At 38.7% G+C, this 20,408-nt stretch overlaps 3 protein-coding genes across 3 annotated transcripts in view; 2 read left to right on the top strand and 1 right to left on the bottom strand.

Moving 5' to 3' along the window:
• Positions 1-14: 14 nt before the first annotated feature.
• On the bottom strand, positions 15-3,586 carry LOC105392301 (endoribonuclease CG2145). The gene is made up of 6 exons (XM_011563907.3): positions 2,974-3,586; positions 2,775-2,886; positions 2,604-2,688; positions 1,985-2,137; positions 1,020-1,108; positions 15-703 (listed from the first exon to the last, which is right to left on the bottom strand). The coding sequence occupies exons 1-6, from the start codon at positions 3,348-3,350 to the stop codon at positions 464-466; spliced, it is 1,056 nt and encodes a 351-aa protein (XP_011562209.3). The 5' UTR covers positions 3,351-3,586; the 3' UTR covers positions 15-463.
• A 2,647-nt stretch (positions 3,587-6,233) lies between these two features.
• LOC105392290 (vegetative cell wall protein gp1) lies at positions 6,234-7,273 on the top strand. The gene is made up of 2 exons (XM_011563896.3): positions 6,234-6,454; positions 6,648-7,273. Exons 1-2 carry the CDS (start codon positions 6,406-6,408, stop codon positions 7,112-7,114), a joined length of 516 nt encoding a protein of 171 aa, XP_011562198.3. The 5' UTR covers positions 6,234-6,405; the 3' UTR covers positions 7,115-7,273.
• Positions 7,274-16,290: 9,017 nt separating this feature from the next.
• LOC119692331 (cuticlin-4) overlaps positions 16,291-20,408 on the top strand; it is a 28,146-nt gene continuing 24,028 nt past the window's right edge. The window contains exon 1 of the mRNA XM_048633406.1: positions 16,291-16,482. The gene's annotated coding sequence lies outside the window, so the exon portion shown is untranslated. The remainder of the gene's footprint in view (positions 16,483-20,408) is intronic.

Genomic DNA, 20,408 nt, shown 5'->3' with positions numbered 1-20,408 from the left:
CAAATAAAACAAGGTTTTATTAAAAAAATACAATAAATTATGTATTTATGTAGGTAGGTACATGTAGATAATAAAATTAACTTTTAAATATTTTTTCAGTACAAATACCTATTTGTACTGGATCTGGAACTGAATGTGGATTGCGACAGCTTATAGTGTGGTCCAACACATCGCTAGGCATCCAAGCGCCTAGAAATTTGTACAAAATCTTCTAACTCAACAAACTATTTGTATTTATACGCAGGCGTTTCACGCTACATAGGATAATAGTCACTTAAATAAGCTGTATTCTAAGGCCCAGTTTGATCATACTCGGTTAGATCATAACCAGGGATTAGTTGTTGACTTTGACACAACTGTCAAGAATTTAATATGAAGATGACGTATAATTGATGAACTCATCCCTTGTTATTATCTAACAGAGTATTGCGAAACCGGGCCTAATTCTAACACAATTCACTGATTAGAAAACCGGCGACGCCGTATCAATGACAGGCAGGTTATCAGCCCTGATGGTCTTGGTCTGTATGCTAAAAGCTACATTATTAGGAGCCCTCAGCTTGCACAGCTGGTCAGGCCTGGCGAGGTAGCACAAGGTGTACAGAGCTGTCTCCAGCTCGGGCGATGTGCCCACGAACATCGTGATCTCGGGAGCGTCTTTTGTTTCGCTGAGGACCGAGTGCTGCTTGAGGATTAGGCCTTTCTGTAAGGAGGATGAAGGTTTTAGAGATTTGGATTTAATTTTACCACAGTACTTAGGCGGGTACTTGGTTTTTACTGGTTGAGCACTGATGATAGCTTACCAACTGTACCTATGCAGAAAGCTTTATTTAAGTAGCTAGGTAAGTTTATCTAATAACTGAGTCACTTCATATAGTTACCTATATCACCTATATGGTAAGTAGAAGTAGTTAACTCATTAGGTAAATATTTGTATGCTTATTTATAACTTGGGTCATAATAACATAGGTACCATACGAGTTAAAATATAAGTACCTAAGTATTAGGTAAATACTTACTCCTCCCAGGTCCAATTTATCGATGTAACCCAAATAGTTGGCCTTGTGGTCCAGCTCTCGCTTGGCGAAGAACAACCAGCTGTGTAGACCTGTAAAAAAACACTCAGCATTGTTCATTCACAATCTAACTCTTCAAACATGTAAGTACCTTGTAGGTAGGAGCTATACAGGGTTTTGCAAAATTGGTATACTAAGCCGAAACCTACATGTGCAGCATGGTATATCTAAGCCCGAATCGGAAATCAGAATTTAGAAATTCGCGAAAAAAAATTATATTTTCCCATAGTAAAAAGTCACGTGACCAACAAAGTTTCTATGGAAAATTAAAAAAAAAATCGCTAATTTTCCAATTCTGATTTCAGTTTCAGGCTTAGATATACCATGCTGCACATGTAGGTTTCGGCTTAGTATACCCTTTTTGCAACACCCTGTAGATTTTCTTTCAGACTCATAAACAAACCGCATATTCATACAGTGAGACAAGTATAATACGAGTATGTATATAGGTACCTATATACACAAAGTCTTGCTAACTACCTAATAAACTTGATTTTATAATGAATTTGACTGTATCTACCTAATCTGGCCAGAGGGAAACTGAAAGGGACTGGCCTATATGTCCAACAATGGACGACTAATACTGCTTCTACATATACAGGGTGTTGCAAAAAGGGTATACTAAGCCGAAACCTACATGTGCAGCATGGTATACCTATCTAAGCCTGAAACGGAAATCAGAATTTGAAAATTCTCGAAAAAAAAAATTCATTTTCCATAGAAACTTTGTTGGTTACGTGACTTTTTACTATGGAAAATATTATTTTTTTTCGCGAATTTCCAAATTCTGATTTCAGTTTCGGGCTTAGATATACCATGCTGCATATGTAGGTTTCGGCTTAGTATAACAATTTTGCAACACCCTGTAGATGATGACACGAGACGAAACAAAAAACACATCGACTCACCCAGCACAGTGTTAGACTTGAGTTCCGCCATGAAGACGTTTTCAAAAGCGCAGCTGCACTTGCAGAGGCCGGTCCAGTGGCGCGCGTACTTCGTGAACCACAGCTTGCGCAGCAGTTCCACTTGCTCGGGGTACTCGTTCAGCTGGGTGAGGCCTGCGGGCAGGGGGGGTGAGGGACAGGGTAAGGTTATGTTGGCTTCGTAAAAAAATAGGTATAGGTATACCTAACAGCAAATTAACTGTTTAATCCACCGTCAACTAAATAAAAACCTAACTTTAAAAAGTTCGCTTTTTTTAAAAGTTAAATTACTGAAATGGTTATTTATTATCATTTAAGATCAATATTATTTATAATATGCCATTTTAGCATCATACCGACTTTTGTATGAGCTAGATTTGTATCCGTTCAAGAGACATTTGCCTATAGGTACTTACATACCTCTGTGTGTCTACTAAGTACATGACTAGCACGTATTTTTTTCGCGATTGGGCACATCTCGCCAGCTAATGTAATCAACGTAGGTACTAGGTACGTTAAGGAAAAGTACTCGTATGTATGTGCGATGTTCATAAAAAGGTGTGTTGATGTCATCGCCTACAACGAGGATGTAAACGCTTACCTTTGTTTACGAAGAAGGACATGAGACTTCTGATCGGGCCCGTGGCCAGGATCGTGTTGATGAACGTCGTCTGTTCCGACTCTTCCTGAGAACGAACGAACGCAATTAAATAACAATTTACCTTAATAGTCGACACATGTCTAGGTACTAGTATTACCACGTATTACTTACAGTGGGTGTCTGGAACTCCGGGCGAATCACGTTCTTATGGTAGTTATCGAACAGCGCCACAAACGGTTTGATTGTAGGTCCATTCCACACATTTTCGGGCACGTTCAAGAGGCTAAAAAACAAAACAAGCAACTTATTTACCATCGAATACAGTATAGCTCGCTAAAGGATGTCGGCTTTAAGGAACGAAGACACTTACTTGGAAGAGGCCTCGTCGTTCTTGGACATAGGACTGGTTTTCCCTTGCACGTTGACCTGGATGTAGGCGAGCGCGTTGTTGACGTCCGCGTTGAACATCTCCTCGCTGAGCTTCAGCAGGTCCTCGTCGGTGGTGGACTCCTTGATCTGCTTCAGCATGTCTTCATAGCCCTTCTTCTTGGCGTAGTCGACGACGCCGCCGACCACCGTGCCGATCTGGTTGAGCGTGTTGGTGGTCGGGTCCTTGTTGCCTCCCGTCACCTGGTTGCCGATCAGGTTGGGCAGGATCTGGTTGAAGATCTGCCCGGCGGCGTGCGCCAGGTCGTCCCCCCGCGCCGCCGTCGCGCACAGCACCAGTACGATCCAGTAGGCCTTCATGATGATGTGTCCAGCGCGGTGTTTGTGCCGCGATTGCGACGCTCTAATGAACTCTGTCTCGTGCCAGCGATACGGCCCGACCTCTATGCGCTGACGTCATGCGCTCCCAGATCGGGTATATACAGTGTGATCGTTTAAACTTGAGACACAGATTTCCAGTTTATACAGTACGCGACTGCCCTGAATGAGCAATGGCAATGTGTCTAGCACCTTGGTAAACAAACGTGGCCTTCAAGTGCTACCTATGAATAATGCCAACACTCGCCGCTACCTAGTACGTGTTTTGTACATCAATAGATATAATTATAATCATAAAGTTAGGTCAAATCAACAAGTCTTATATTAAGGAAAATGTTATCTTAAAAAAACGAATAACATTGCCTCGGAGTTATGTTACGGATCAATTAGTATGTCGAGTCGATGTAGCTGATACCTGTAACATCCGCTTTGTCTAATGCAGGTGTCATTCGGTCGGTTTCAATAGAAGAAAGTTAGTAAGTAGTGAGACACTGGAACCTGCGTCGCAGCTGAGCGCGCGCGCGCAATGCGCGTGTCGCGTGCATCCCGCACACATACGACTTGGGAAAATCGTATTTTACTTATGTTTAATGCATCATCAGCGATGGACCAGCAGCGGCCGCCGTGGCACGAACGGGCCAGTAATCGCTGAGAATACATAATGACCATAGATATAATTGATGTTAACATTGCGATGTTGGTATGTCGCGCCGTGTGCCGTCATTACCTTATATGAAAGATGATTATTCGATCAATCTAATGACTGGACTAGTTCCGCTGTTAATCATAGAGTAAAGGTTGATTTACTTTAAATAATATCAGAGTAATTAGTAGGTAGTCGTCGTGGTTAAGTTGTCGGGTTACTGAAGGCATAGAGGTATAATTTTCCTAACTGTGAGGAGCATGTTATTAGTTCCTATCAATGTAAGTTGGCGGTCTCGTATGAAGTGTAGAAATCGCGGTGGAACAGGCCGTGATTACAATAGTAGAGGGCATGGTCTATTTGCTGGATGAATGCAGTAATGTCTATTTACATACGCGCGCCGGATGCCTTGCAGTCTCACGTACATTTATGCAAGTTCTCGAGTTATTGTTCGCCTACGTTCATTCGTCTTAGTGTTGCCACGAATAGTGATTTGGCCGAATACCGAATACCGAATATTCGGCCGGCGCTCTCAGCCGAATACCGAATATTCGGCCACCGAATATTCGGCGGGTGATCCGGTATAATTCAATAAGTTGAAGTTTTATTTAAAGAGAGTTCTTCTTAATCTTACGGCAGATCCGTACAAATGGTGGTCAACCAACTCGAATCAGTAGCCAAACCTTATATATTTTGTAAAAAAAATACCTGTGTCTCAGTATTGTACATTTTATGAAGAAAAGCGCAATCGTCTCTTACGAACAAATGCCGATGAACTTGTCTTTATTCAACACAATTTGCCTTTAATTATTTTAAATATAAAAAATACTGATGTTGTATTCAGGTTTTCGCAATTAACACGTTCACGGACAATCCGTCGAGGGCCGTAATTAAGTATCCTTGTAATATGACTACGCGCCTGTGGCCGTCCAACTTCTATTGATTGAAACGGACGAACCGTCAACAGCCGTATCATTTCCGTATTCTTAACAGGAGATGCATGATTTAGTGTCGTATTGTGCTAATTCATTTGTTTCTAGGTGTCATAACAAAGAACTTGTCGGGGTTTCTTTTGCACACACATAAGTGAACTTTATAGTGACATACCGCCTGTCGCCGTAACCGTTACAAATAAAAATAACCTTCCAGAAGTTAGTGTCACGGCGCGCGCGTGGCGGAAATGTTGTGTAGAACGGGTGGTAGTCTGGTAATTTTTGTGGCAAAATACGAGGTAAATTAATAATAAATCGATAAATATTATACTGTTTTGCATATAGGATACCTACCTATTCGATTCAAATACTACAATTACTTAAATGGAACATAGAAAAGCGAAGATATAACTGTAATGAGGAACTAGAAAATTTTAGCTTTTCTCGATGAACCCCTTTGTTTAATCTTACTATATCAGCTTTATTTATTGTAAATAGCATGCTAAAAGTGGAACTTTGTATCTGAAAAACGTCCAAACCTATTTGAAAATGATGCGGTCCTTGAAAAAAACTGGCGGCTGCCGCCTGTAGCCGTAGTTGTCACTATACGCATTGTTGGATATGATATGCATGATGTGGCGGACCGCTTGTAGACGATACCGTCTATGGCCGTAACTGTCACATTACGTACATAAAATATGTTGAGATACGGCAATACGTTTCAAGGCGGAACGATAAAATGTATGGGATTTTTAGGTGTCATATCAAAATATTTTCCAACCATCAATTGTCCGTGAACGTGTTAATGATTGTTTGATAGTTCAATGTTTCGATTAAATTGTTTTTTTTATTCCCTCTTGTAAGATACGAGTATTTGCTACTTTTTTTAAGTATTCGGTATTCGGCCGAATACTACTTACTATTCGGCCGAATACCGAATACTGAAAAAACTGGCCGAATAGGCCGAATACCGAATACTTGCCGAATATTCGTGGCATCTCTAATTCGTCTGCTTCATAAACAATTGTTCATATCTGGTAACCATAAATAGGGTTATGCAAAATGGGGACTTGATTGACGAAATAAATTATAAAAGTAGGTAGATCATAGGTAGGTGTACGTATGTACCTAATACCAGCTTTAATACCTACATCTGACTTTTAACCTAAGTAGATGGTATATGTACAGTTACTTAGTTACTAAAAAGAAGATTAATTTTCAATTCAAATCAAACCAAACATCACAAACAAATAACTCCGCCAACCGTCGCGTTATTAAACACACCTTATCTTCGATGAGGTCACCGGCAGAGGTCGCCAACGTGAGCACAACCAGTCCTGTGGCCATCACCGCCAGATACACAATCGCCCTCCAGTTACAAACATAAGCTTGCCAAAATAATATTCCGCCAGTGAGTCGTGTGAAGTGATCGTCATTTGTTGACAGGACGGAACAAATCAAAATGGACGCGCGTCTGCTGATGCTATTGGTTGCGCTCGCGCACGTTCAATGTAAGTAGAACTACGCAGATTTTCACATAATTCGCTATGGTTGTTCGTTATGTTATTGAGTGCCTGATAACCGGGCTCAAGTTTCTAATCAATAAAAAATTGCGACCAAAACGGCCACATAACCACATAACTAATTATTAAAATAATTAACATTGACACCTACTCTATAGTAAGCTTTTTTTTATTAATCCAGGTTACCCAAGGAAGTCGTTACAACCTCTAAGCAAGCATGCCAACATTGACTTCATCAACATGGAGGCTGGAGGGGGGCCGAGACCAGCCAACCCTGCAGTGAAGCCAGCATCAGTACCAGCGGTCAACCCAGCAGTGAAACCAGCCCCTGTACCAGCTGTGACTCCAGCACCCAAGGTTAACCCAACGCCGGTGAAGCCAGCAGTGGTGGCTACGCCAGCGCCAGTTAAGCCAGCAGTGGTAGCGACGCCAGTGCCAGTGAAGCCAGCAGTGTTGGCTACGCCAGCGCCAGTGCCAGTCCAGCCGAAGGTGTCTCCAGCGCGTCCCTCGGAGCCGTTCCCCCCTCTGCCCGCGCGCCCCACCCCCGGCCCCGGCTCCGTGAAGCAACTCGTCAACTTCTACGACAGCCAGGGGAAGGCCAGTGTCATCCGCCCGTACAACTACAGCCAAGCGGTCAAGCAGGGTTAGGGTACATCAAAACTAACACCCTATGAGATGTTATCAGCTTATCAGGCATATCAGTGACATAAAACAATTAATTACTTAACTAAAATAACCAAGTTTATGCAAATGTTACTAAACCACCAGTTTGTAAAAATGAAAGTTAATAAATTGTATTAAAATATATGGGTACTGTGTGTTTTGTCTAAATAGTAGATAATAAAACTGTGCAAGGCATCTATAAATATACCTACTTACTTAGCTCAAATTTACAATACAAAGTGCCACAGTTAAGTAAATATAAGTAATTTCTTTATGTACATAAATAATTTCATGGTATGAATATTACAAAGTGCTAAACTTTTATGCACTTTCTTTTACCTCCCGAGTCTGTTATAATTTTCCTCATAACAGATTCATTAAACATGTGAAGCCATAAATTTTATAGCTACGACGAAAATTTGCTTTTACTTTAATTATAGCCCTAGAGCGTTACGTAACTATTAAGAGTTGTCCACACTAATTCTTGAGTTGGAGTTATCAAGACAAAAATAATATATGATTTAAGTCGCTAGGCATCACAATAATTGTAATTAGTACCTATAGCTGAATAAAAAATCATGTATATGTTAGATATTAGAATAACAATTTTTAGTCTTTGCAATAACATTTCCATTTTGGAAGTTAGGTACTTAATTACTATTTTATTCAATGTATCATTTATTATTTAAAAAAAGTTAAATGTCTACCTAACAGATAGGTAGGTGAGTATTTAACTGTTGGCAAAAACGATGTAAGTAAGAACTAATATCCACCTAATTATAAACAAATTATAATCTACGTGTGTGGCGAGACCTTTAGAGGCAACGACCGTATTATCAGCCGGATACGATCTAGAAGCGACATAGAAGTGGCATTAAGTAGTAAATACTGAACAATGGTTTGAGCGGATTGCAGGCAGTGAAAGTGAGGTGTGGGCCCCGCGGCGGCGGCGGCGGGTCCTGCACTGCTGCACTCTGTGGGGACTTGGGGACTGATGCAGAGACAGATGAGAACTACGGGAAATTTATGGACAACCCGTGGGCTCAGCGTAGTATCAACCAGCTTCATACATACAAAAGTTCAAAAAAATGCTCCAGCTATTTTCTGTGAAACAGTAAAAAATATTAATCCATCCAACAGGTTTTCGCGTTTATAATATTACTTATATTATGAACATACTTTATTTAACTTGGCTTGATGCCAAAAAGTTATTTCTACCAGCAAACCTTTATATCCAATATTAGTAGGAAAGGTTAAGTATTCAGTCAATCCAGAGTTTCGCAATCTCGCGCATGCCAAACCGGCGGCGGGCGCCCGCGCACAACGCTCCACTTTCACTCTCCTCTGAATCATTGTGACGTCAAAGGACCTCATACGGTCGAAACAGCCGTTGCATAACCCCTTCCGACTTGTAACAATAACCAGTGACTCATTGAACGCACGCGCACCGCTAATGCTAATGACCATTACGCCAATTCTTAGGTAGCAATACTTATCCGAAAGGGGGTCACATAACTCGTCATTCTAATCAACTTTTGTTTTTGTTTTTCGCCATGAGGAAATTAGTAATGTCTTTTGCTATTCAAAGTCTAGATTCTAAAAGTTCCGGATAGAACATATTATTTTTTGTATCCCGCATAATACCTAATTCCTGAAAAATTATAAGTAGGCACTGAGTTTTGCAGTTCTAATAAAGAATTATCACTGGGCATCATGGTTCTTGTGACACACACTGTTTTTTTTGCTTTTCGATTGTAGGGTTGGTGTAAGTGTATACTTTTCACCATGATACAGGCTTACAATAGGAAGTAAACCTTGTTTCCATTTCAAATTATTTTTAGGGTTTCATAGCTTTTAGTCGAGTCCTACTCTCTCGGGCCAGTTTCTCTCTGAGTAAGTATCTAAATTAAAGGCACAAACCTCATTACCGACAATGCGCTAGAGTTACAAAATAAGGCTCGTTAAAAAACTACTTGATGGCTGTCGTTTTGTTTAGAAAAGTGTACCTATTTACTTATATGACTTCCCATAGCAAGTGAAGACAATAGTCTATCCCTATCTTGTCTAATACAATCACATGTGAAAGTGGAGCTTCATTGAAACAACACAGGTTAACAACGCTATTTAACTTTAGTTGACTATCAGGACAGTAGGTACATAGTTAATCAAATATATGATTAAAGCTGAAGGGCTCTAAGCTATTAAGCCCCCAACAGTCAAGATAAATTCGCGTATCTGCATAGAAACTCAGCGTTTCTGAATGGTGAATGAAATCGTGGTCAAAGATAGATTACATACCTACTTAATGGCATCGATAATCTTTGAATTAACTAGGCATCTCTTATGAACCCTTTCACGGATTCTACGCAAACCTGAACATGGCCAACTGTAGTGTTGCAATAATAAAGCTGTAGTCACCCGGAGCACGGATCCGTTAAACATCCGCCGAGCGCCCGCCTGCCAGCTGTGCGCGTCATTGAGTTATGAAATATGCGGGATTACAACAGACTTGGGTTTATGAATGAATCAAAGGTTTTTTCATGAATGTGACTTCAAAGACACAAAATAAGTAAGTAGGTGATATGTATACAATAAAGTGTACATATGTTAGGTCAGATGAATATATTTATAAGTTGCAATGATAAAAGTTTGCTATATTAAACTTAAAGTGGCTAAAATTTATGAAATGCTTTGTCTATATTATCATAGAATAACGAGTACTAGAACTACTGTGCCTACTAGACTTAACTAGACTAATGAATCGTCTATTCTTATGTGAAACTTGGGCAGTAACTTATTGTTGTAGGTCCTGCTTCATTTATATTCGGGGCGATGACTGTTCAATTGAATAACTTTGTCTATTGTAATGCTGATAATGTCACGTAGTTATATCATAACAAGTAAGTAGGTTATGTGTATAGTTACTGGTAAAGGTGAATCGGTATAGGACGTAGATATTGAATTGAAGATCAAGCCTGAAGGCTTCCATAACTTTGAGGAGACTACCGTCCCTACTGCCCCCTACCCCATTAGTCTACTAATGCATACAATGTAAGTAATTCCGCAAAAAAAAACTTAAGAATACATGAAAGCACATGCACACCTACACAATTTACAGATCAGATAAAAACTAAGTACAGTGTAGCTATTCATAAAGAAAGCGTGGATTACACAGAAACAATCTCTAGATATCACATTAAGAGCCGCACATAGGAGGTTGTTAATCGTTTGATCTACAAACTACTCAGGCATTATGTAAAGGTGTTCGATGGATGGAGGATGGACTATGGCGGTGACTCATTTGACCCGAATTCTTGGGTCTGTTCCGTGTTGCGCCGTTGTTGTGACAGTTTGTGATGCAAAACGGATCTGAGGTAAACTGGCTGTGTCGGGCAAAGTGACTAGCGATGTTCCTTTTATGTTTGTTAGGTTTCTGTGGCTTGAAGGTTTAACTTAACATAGTTGCGTACGGTTTGGTACGCCCATAATATGAACATTGATTTATTTAGTTCTTCAGGCTTTGGTTGTTTTATTATTTACACTGAAATCCATTTGAAATGGAAGTGGCTTGTAAATAATATATTATTATAATGGATACATTTCCAAAAAATAATGATTCATACCTCTGGTATGGGGTCAACATTTCCTAAAGACGATTTCAGTGTGGATAAAACGCGTGTTTTGAAACTATACAAGGCCAGAACGCAGAGGGTGGGACTGCTCGCGTATATTTTCAAATTAAAATTGTGCCATGATTTCCTTGAAAGTATACAAAGCCATTACGCACTAATCGCGTATATTTTCAAGTAAGTTGGGAGAAAATTATGGCTTGAAAATATACTGCAGCAGTTACCACTGCGTACTAATCGTGTATATTTTCAAGTACCAAGCGGCAATGCGAGCACTTGAAACTATACGTGATTAGTTACCAGGTAGCCCTTTTGAATGGTTGCTCTCTCTTTCTTTCATGCAAGATAGTAATAAGTCTATTGCTTTCTAAACATTGCATCATCATTCCGCACTTGGCATTGTTTTCGTAACGTGTTTTTTGTTTACATCGTATATAGTCAAAAAGTAAATTGATTTAAATTAAACTGTAGAACTGTTGTAAATAGTAAAAATTATCTCAGAAGAGGGTGTAGAACAATTCATAAAAGACAATTACGGTTAATACAAAACTTGATGAAAAATATGCCCGTAATAGGTCTATAGGGTACAATTTACTTGTTCTGCCTGTCATACCTATAGAATGTTCATTGCTCATGAGTGTAGTATGTATTACTCTTAATTCATATGAACAATAAGATATTAATATTAGTATTCTTACTTGCAAGTATGATTTCTATGAATATCAATTTATTAATCAAATTAGAGCTTTTTCATCTTTATTTATTAACATTCTATAGGTATGGCAGGCAGAACAAGTAAATTGTAGCCATGTACATTTACCGAAATAGTTAAGTAAATCAGAATCAGCATGTAGGTAGAAATTATATGCGACAACTACCCCAATCAAGCAATGTGCGTAATAGCAATGTATATTTTCAAGAACGATTCAGTAAATCCCAACTTGAAAGTATACGCGATTAGTACGCACAAATCGTGTATATTTTCAAGTAAAATATTATTTTTTTTCACTTGAAACTATACAGTGCTAGTACACTATGGGTGCGTTCTGGCCTTGTATAGTTTCAAAACACGCGGATAAAACATCAAGATTAGTCATAAATTGACTACTAGGTAACATTATTTTACAAACTTCATCGCGAAAATGCGTCGTTAGTGTAGGAAGGTAGGTATACCTGTGAATCTGTGCGAAGATGTTTACGATTGTCAACTGACCATAGTTTGAGAAAACTTTCGCTATTCAAGTGCGAGATCAATTCCGACTCTCCGGGTAAGTGTGAGATCTAGAGAGTAAACTGCAAGCGCTTATATGCATATACTGTACATACAAACACATTAGATGTAGGTACCTAGTCATCATTGTTATAAAAACGCATTGCGAATGTAAGCGATTTCTAGATACATTCTATGATGCAAAATATAAATAACGTATTCAAGGCTTGTATCGTAATTTAACACTGAAACAGTTCAAAATAATGCTAAATAACTATAATAACTAACTATATAATATTATGACACTAACAATTATCTAACACATCGGACTAATATCGCATGAGATATATTAAGATCACGATTAAAATCTCAATCCGCTGTTCCGCATGTTCAGATTTCCCTTTGTGGAAAATATCAACTAGCGACACCTACACCGCATTTTTCCTTCAATTTAAGGCGACGAAAGCTGAGCCTACCCCAACAAGGCGCGGCCGGTATCCGTCAGGTAGAAATGCGTCTATTATTCTGCACTTTCGCTCGTTGCTCGCCACACGTCACACGTCGGAGCTGGTTCACGGTGGGAAGCGTGGGCCCTGTCGGGACTAGATTATGGTTTCAGAGGGTATGGTTTCGTGGGATTCCTATACAAAAGTTTCGTCATTAATATGGGCAGACTATTTTTTTGCTGACTTACGGATCATGTGTAAGCTTTAGCTGTACCGGAAATTTCAAAACTACATCTATGATTTTGTGAAGAATGTTATGTTAAATACTCAAAATTAAAACTACATACAAATATAAAAAATAGGTGTTTTATCGTTTAAAATTTTCCACCCAGTACAAATTAATTTTCACAAAAATCACAAGGTGCGAATTTCTAATTAAATCAATTAACTAAGTGGCAGTTACGTCTGTCCGTATGTAAACCGCATTGTTGACGCCACAGCGGAGTGTAACGCTCTGCGCCCGCGCAGCCTCACAAAATATGAAATTGGCGGAGAGAGTGAAATTGTATAAATTGGGCATTGTAAGGTGCACGAATTTGGTAAGCAATACTTTCTGCTTTCGTAGCAGTCGGCATGCGGTGTGTGGTTTGGGACGAATGCTCCGAGATGATTGAGCGGCTCAGTCACATTGCTAATTAGTATTGTTATGTGGACGTGCTTGAGTTTTGTATTGCTGCAGGTTGTACTTAAGTTTCATTTGAGAATTCTTCGAAAAACGTAACTACTTAAGTGCGTTTTATGTACAAGGTACAGTCAGCGTCATCATAAGTATAGCTATACTTTTGTATCTTTACACACAAACTCACGAAGTAACTACTCATTCATAAAACATTGACGGTTTATTCATTGACTTATGAAACGAACCGTACCTAGGTACCATCGCGAAAATGCAAGCCAAACCAACTTCAAAACAATATCCCGTGCACTATTCGCTTCTCATCATGTGTGAGGTTTTGCAGTGGACAAATGAGCAATAAAACAGTTCCAAAACAGCAACAAAAGCACCAAATTATTCCTAATCCCGGAAGAAAAGTGATGCGGAGAAATGACCGTCAGATATACGTTTTAGATTTAAACGGAAAAGGCTACCTCAATGATACCTTCTGCATCATTAAAGTACATTTAACTGCGCATCAGGGTATTACCAACTAAAAACGTTAATATTTTTTTCAAACTTTAAATTAGATGTTTTAAAAAAAGTAAGGTATGTATTTGGTATTGGGTGAGTGTATATCAAAGATTGTTGAAAACTAATCTAACACCTTCCTTTACCACAGTGAAAAGCCTTGCTGACTGAAATAGGGTTTGTAATCAACAAGAAATAAGAAGCTAAACACATTTAACATTCAAGCCGCGAGAACCAAAATCGGTCTAGGCTAGGATTGAAATCCGAGACCTTAGGCACAGGAATCAGTATATAGGAACTAATCTAATAAAGTAGCAGTAACATGCAAAAAGTGTTATACATTGCATTACAACAAGTTGTCGTCGAGATTCTAAGAACACTATACTTATTCCGCTTTGTCACGCATCAGCTAAATAACAGATCAGACATTCCAAATTCAATTCATCCGATTTTCTTTTGAGTTGTAGCAATAATAATATGAATATGTGGATATGATATTTAAGAAGAAAAAAATTATAATAAGGATATGCTTGTATTTTCACCTACTTTCGATGAAATTGAAATTGAATATAAGCAACTAAATTATTATTTTTGTTTAAATATACCTACAGATATTTACATATTTTGGTTTCATATTCATCATTAATACTTATAAATAAATATAATTCATAATGAACAAACATACATTCACATAATTTGCATAATTCTATTCAAATTATAGAAAATCAATCTCTAAGGATAATAAAATATGTCGAACTTGCACGCGCGTTGATGTCTTTTGTATGGGACTTCGGAATTTTGATCGATTGATTTATTATTGAATATATTTTTATGCTAAAAAGCATAGTAAGCTTATAAATGTGACTGTTTTAACATATTTGTGCCATAAAATGTAAGTATTAACGTACTAAAACATTACAGATATAAAAAATACGGTTTTGCGATTCAATATTAGGTGTCCGTAATATCGCTACATTAGGCGGACCCTAGACCTACAATAAATATATGTATTGTGCAATAAGATTGAATTGCGTTTTGAATCAAAATGATGTTTGCGCAATCTTCAATATTAACCCTAGACGATGAATTATATTGCACCATTTTCAATATTGCGCAATATAATTGATCGTCTAGGGGCCGCTTAGTATTTGGCAGCCACAGCGAACGTTCCAGATAATCGTCATCACCTACCTCCATCCAGCGTCTGAAAAATCAACCAGTTAGCTAATAACTAATTCCATATGTGGCATGATTCCTTTGGATAAATCCATTTGAAGCGATCTACAGAGGTGCGCTTTACATTGGATTCGGTTTGCTTTCTTTAAGTAAGTATCCATAATAAGTACGTAATAATCATGATGTCACTATGATATTATTATGTTAGGGAACACTGACGACGTTTGTGGTTAGAATTTAAAAAAAATGCAATTATTTTACGCCGACCATACCCAATTCTGATTTGAGTCATCAAAACATTCAGGCGTTCAGTAAAAAGTAAAAGTTAGTTAAATCATGATGCAAGAGTTAGACAAAAAGGCGATAGCGCGGGTGTCGGCATGCGGGCCAGTGATGTCAACAGAATTTTCTACACAACACATCCTTTTTTGTGAATTATTGTATTGTATTCTGATATCTTATTCAATATTATGAGGTAAAGTGATTTTAAAATTCCGCTTTCTGTTTTTGTGAACAACGGGACTTATGATGACGTTGATACAATATAATTATGTATGTACATGTAGCATATGAATAAGTATAAAAATATTCATATCATGATGATAAAAATATACAAAGGTCGTCATGAAAAAATGCTTTATACAATAAGACCGCCATTATTGTACATATGTGTTAGTATTTAGTTATAGTATAGTAACTTTGTAACTTCTGTTCCTTTCTGTGTAAACATAAATAATATTTTATCTATCTATAATGTATTAGGGCATTACATAAATCGTACCAGGAAAAACCAAGTGGTATCATAATCAGATAGCCTATGCTAGGGGACGACTACTCAGGATGTCAAGTTTTCGCCCTTCAATAAATGAGGATGATATTAGAACTCAAGTTCCTGTTGCCTTATCAATAGTTGGTTCTCAATATTGACCGCTCGTACATTATCAACTGCCGGGTAGATTTTGGTTAGATGAGCAGAGACAGGTGTTGTGGCGCCGCTGTTGGGAGAATTATGTGTGCAACGGTTGATAGTTGGCTGGTGATGATGATATAATGCAGATAAACGGAACACAGCAAAATAGGTTTTGTGCTGTTTTAGTTCCAAACTTTTCAGAAATAAAAGATGATTAATATTATAAAATATACCGGGAACTTCATTAATTCAGCTGACCCAATAAAGTATCTTATAATCTGAAGCACTTACATAAAGAGTAAGGTATGGGCTTGGCGTAGGATTCATTGATTATTATTATTTAAAAAAAAACAGCTATGTCAGTATAGATTGACCGTGACCATGCCCAGCCGGTTCAACGAGACGTCGGCCAACAACGGCCGTCCAACACCCAGCTTAGCCAAATTAAGCGTCATCATCACCGAACATGAGGTCACTCGCGGATGCCGTGGACCAGGATCCTGCGTCAGCCGGTGTCGCCACCGCTCCCGACTGCTCCGGGAAGGCTCCTCGACGCCACTTTCCCGCGTATATAACGCCGGCGCCGCCGTCGCCGCGAGCAGTGCGTCAGATGACGGCGGCGCGCGCGTTGCCTCCACTACCTACCTCCACGCGCCCGCGAAAACGAAAGTGACAGATACATACCCCAAAACTGTGTGACTGAAACGTGTTGTGTGAACAGAACAGTGCTAGCTAGTCCAGGTTATCCTGAAACTGTTGCTCTCAATTGGATCTCAAGTTGGAACTTACTTCGAAGGTGTGTAGCTTTTTGGATTTTCCCGCTTTTCCAGCTTTCAGAAGTGCTTGTGGTGGATGTGAAATGTGTGAATGATAATGTGTATTTAAGTGAGTTTGAAATATATTGGAAAACAGACACGCATGGGCTACAGTTTGAATAATAAACGCAGTTAATTATATAGGCCGTATTTAATTACGATGCGTACCGAGATAATGTATAGGTAGTAACAGTAAATAACTCAAGACTACTTAACAGTAACTTCAAACAGATAAGCTATAATTCAAAACAAACAGCCATTATGTAAATTTTATAATAGCATCAATCCCAACTAGAAAGCTTTGCAAAAAATGTCTCATGTCCAAGTGATTGTTTTATATAAATTATGTATGTACTCGGTATTGTAATTGTAAGTAATGAGATCCTATCTGCATAGTAATTAGACGTTAAATTGTTTATCTCCGAGCTAGAGCAGCGGCGCTATGGTAGAAAGTTGCATAATGTGACTTTCACTCGGCTCGCCGAAATTATCTTGTGCATATCGCGGGGTAATTTGCGTTAGAAGGTTAGTTTTACAACATATGCCGGTGCCAACGGTTTTAAGAGCATCTGCTTTTAATTGTTTTTAATTCAGTTCCTATTTTAATGAGGAAAAGAGTTATTTTGGCTTGTGGCGGCGTCATATGGCGGGAGCAATGTGTTGGAAAGTGGGCCGCGCGTCATGCGCATGCGTCGCTCAGCAGACGTCGGCGGCGGCGGCGGAACTTCTTACCCTAACATGAGGAATTAATACAAATAGCGTACTTACTCCACATTTTTATTTGTTTAGTCTAAGAATTGACGAACTCATTCTCATTATCTAGTTAAACTTGCGCAGTTACTACTTAGGCTTTGCAATTGCAACATCTTAGTTTTGCAAAACTGAAGTATATTTCTATGTATGACATTAAACATTACAAAATGTGGGGGCATCCCGTCCCATTGTTCTGTATGCACAAACACACATAAGTACAATCATTTTCGTAACCCGTCGAGCGTCGTCACGGCGGGTGCATCTCCAGAGATTGTTGTCGGCCCCCAAATTGTGTAATAACGCTTTTTGTATCGCATTGTACCAATATTGTAGCTACTTTGTTACTTTATGAAAGATACATATCCATACGATATATACGATAATTTATCAGCAAGCTACATATAGAGTAGGATATCCATAGAATGTTTTGATTAACTATTTAAGCATCAAAAGATCTATACTTATTTACGGTAGGTGTGATATTAAGACCTTGTAAAATTCATAAATTCCTGCATAGCTACGTCAGGTACCTACCTATATACCTAATCAGAATATCAGAACGTATAACGGACGGCCACTGCTTTCAACTGTCAAATATTTGTATTGGCAAATTGAGATCCAAATTATTTTGTAATTTAGTTATCAAGCTTCGATGTTTGTAGGGCAGCTCAGACAACACGAATAAATAAATCGTTTTTTTGTAATGAACACTGTTGTATGTGTTTATTGAACGAAGTAGCAGATTCAGCCATTATCATATCACCCGCTGCGATGTTACATTGAGATGTTGTTATTTTTTATCATACCGTTCGTTGGTAGAAAGTATACCTAACTATCGCGAATTTTATCTTCATTTTAATTGCACTTAAAAAGCGAAACGTTTAAAATTTGATATTGCAAAATGTGAAAATAAAATTACGATTTAACTAAAAGCTCATAAACTCGTCTTATCGCATTATGGATTCATAGCGCTTATATTTTATGTATTAAATACGGAATCAATATATATTGCGTAAAATGAAATTATGTTTTTAGACTGTAGTTAGTACCTACTTCTAAATGATAAGAAATTACTGTTAGTAATAAGGGCGCCATTTGTACCGTCTATGTTGTACATTTCCTTGTGTAATTTCGTTCTTTTTAAGTACTAGCCCGTTTTTAATTTATTATAGAAATCCATTACTACCCAATTGTTACAACTAGCATTACTTTTGAACGTTAACAATTTTTTTATGAGCACATGCGTGTAAGCATACATTGTACAATGATAATAAGTACTCTTAAAGTAGGCCCAAAACAAGAATATATAAGTACTTTAAACATGATCAATTTAATAATATGGTTGTAAGATCAAACTAGAGCCTCTAAGTACTCATTTGACAAGTTTTTCCGATAGAAAGTATGTAGGTGTAGGTGTAGGTACCTCTATTACCTATGATGTAGTTATTGCGAAATTTACCACCTCTAGAGATGTGTCAACCCACCAACCCGCTGTGGACCAGCGCGGAGGAAAATTGTCTATTTCGGCCAGAATTCTAATCACGAGCAATGAAAAAGTTCCAGTGACACATGGAACGTCAATGGCAGATGGAACTCTTTCATTGCTCGTGAGTGTAGTTAGAATTCTGCAACTATCTGCGGATAACGCATTACGATTGAAGGGTGCTCAGGGCATTTGCTAACCACCTGCGTGTGAGTGCCTACTTGGACCAGGCACGCGACGACGCTGACACGAGCGCGGTGGAAAGCGAGCCAGTGTGTCAGATGTACGTACGATGCGCACTCACGACCTCACACCGACTAGATTCTACATGTACTATACTTGTCAGAGATGGACCCGGTTTTTTTTATACTTAACTAGATTTGCGTTTATACCGACCATGTAAATAAAACCACCTTACCTCTAGCTGTACCATCTGCAATTGCTTAGCTAACCAACTTTGTTAAACTTTTATTCTATGGACCATGAGATGAGCTTTTATGGCCATAGAATAAGTCAATTATATTATATTATATTATAATAAAACTGATAATTAGTGTGGGCCTCAAATTGAACGGTAATTAATTATTGGCCTAATTCTCGTCGGTCAGAGGTTAAGTGTTTTCAAGTCACGCCGTGCGAGATGAGTTTAATAATAATATGCTAGTTGAAAAGCTCACTGACTTTTAAACTTTTATTTATAAAGCACCAATAGTTATATATATTTTAGAAAAGACGATAAATAGTTAATGTTACACTGACAATATAAACGTGCTAACTACACCTCGCAAATGACGAGTACTTACCAACAATCGCCTATTAGCAAGATGGAGGCGCGATCTCGATACCTCAATGTCCGCAATCTAAACCGCGGGTAGTAAAAGGGTGGTATTATCTTGGGCCGGCCGGCGGCGGCGGCGGCGGCGGTGGCGGCCGCGCGGCGGGAGCCAGTTCCGTCACTCAATAAAGTGCGGTAATTGCCTCTCGGCACACTCGTATGCATCTGGAGCAAGTCCCAGATGCCTATCCTGCCCGCAGCCAGTATATGACCATTGCTAAGCGATTCATTTGCGACTTATTGACTTGTGGATGTAGAAAGCGCTTTAATAAATGTAAAGCTGTTCGATGTTTTCTTTAGATAATATGTCGACGACTCAATTTTCGACTTTAGTACAATCGTAATCAGCCGGACGAAGTGAGAGGGGATGTGTATCTCCGAGTTATCTTTTAATCGTTTACGAATTAAGAACAACAAACGAAGCAATAATGAGTGAAATTCGTTACTAATGATTGTGCTCTCTTTGAGTCGGTTATCTCGCACCATCGCGCCGCATTGTCTTGCTGCTCAGATGTAGGACTGTCTCGATTCTTTAGCTTGGGAAATGTAACACGATCTTTGTAATCAGGGCCAGCTCATAATTGAGATTCCAGTAAACGTGACGAGATGGATGACATTCTTTGTTAGATAATTATGCCCTTTCGGTCATTGCCGCGATGTGATGTAGAGCATGTCAGGGTTCGGCCAAGTTATTGTCTTAACCAAAAAAACATTTTAGGTATGTTGCCGTAAAAATTGCACCTGAATTTCCAGTATTTCCACCTGTAAAAACACGTGAAATGACCGAGACCGCATACATCTGCGGTCTACTTATTAGCAATAACCTTGTCACGAAT

The sequence above is a fragment of the Plutella xylostella genome, chromosome 5 (genome assembly GCF_932276165.1).
Source record: "Plutella xylostella chromosome 5, ilPluXylo3.1, whole genome shotgun sequence".
NCBI lineage: Eukaryota > Metazoa > Arthropoda > Insecta > Lepidoptera > Plutellidae > Plutella > Plutella xylostella.
This window is presented reverse-complemented; position numbering and strand designations above follow the sequence as displayed.

What these genes read in the sequence shown, in the direction of transcription:
- LOC105392290 (XM_011563896.3), top strand. Translation starts at nt 6,406, where the DNA reads ATGGACGCGCGTCTGCTGATGCTATTGGTTGCGCTCGCGCACGTTCAA. An exon ending in TGCGCTCGCGCACGTTCAAT is followed by an intron (nt 6,455 to 6,647) that starts GTAAGTAGAACT and finishes TTATTAATCCAG; the next exon opens with GTTACCCAAGGAAGTCGTTA.
- LOC105392301 (XM_011563907.3), bottom strand. Translation starts at nt 3,350, where the DNA reads ATGAAGGCCTACTGGATCGTACTGGTGCTGTGCGCGACGGCGGCGCGG. An exon ending in CGGAGTTCCAGACACCCACT is followed by an intron (nt 2,689 to 2,774) that starts GTAAGTAATACG and finishes GTTCGTTCTCAG; the next exon opens with GAAGAGTCGGAACAGACGAC. An exon ending in ATAAATTGGACCTGGGAGGA is followed by an intron (nt 704 to 1,019) that starts GTAAGTATTTAC and finishes TCCTCCTTACAG; the next exon opens with AAAGGCCTAATCCTCAAGCA.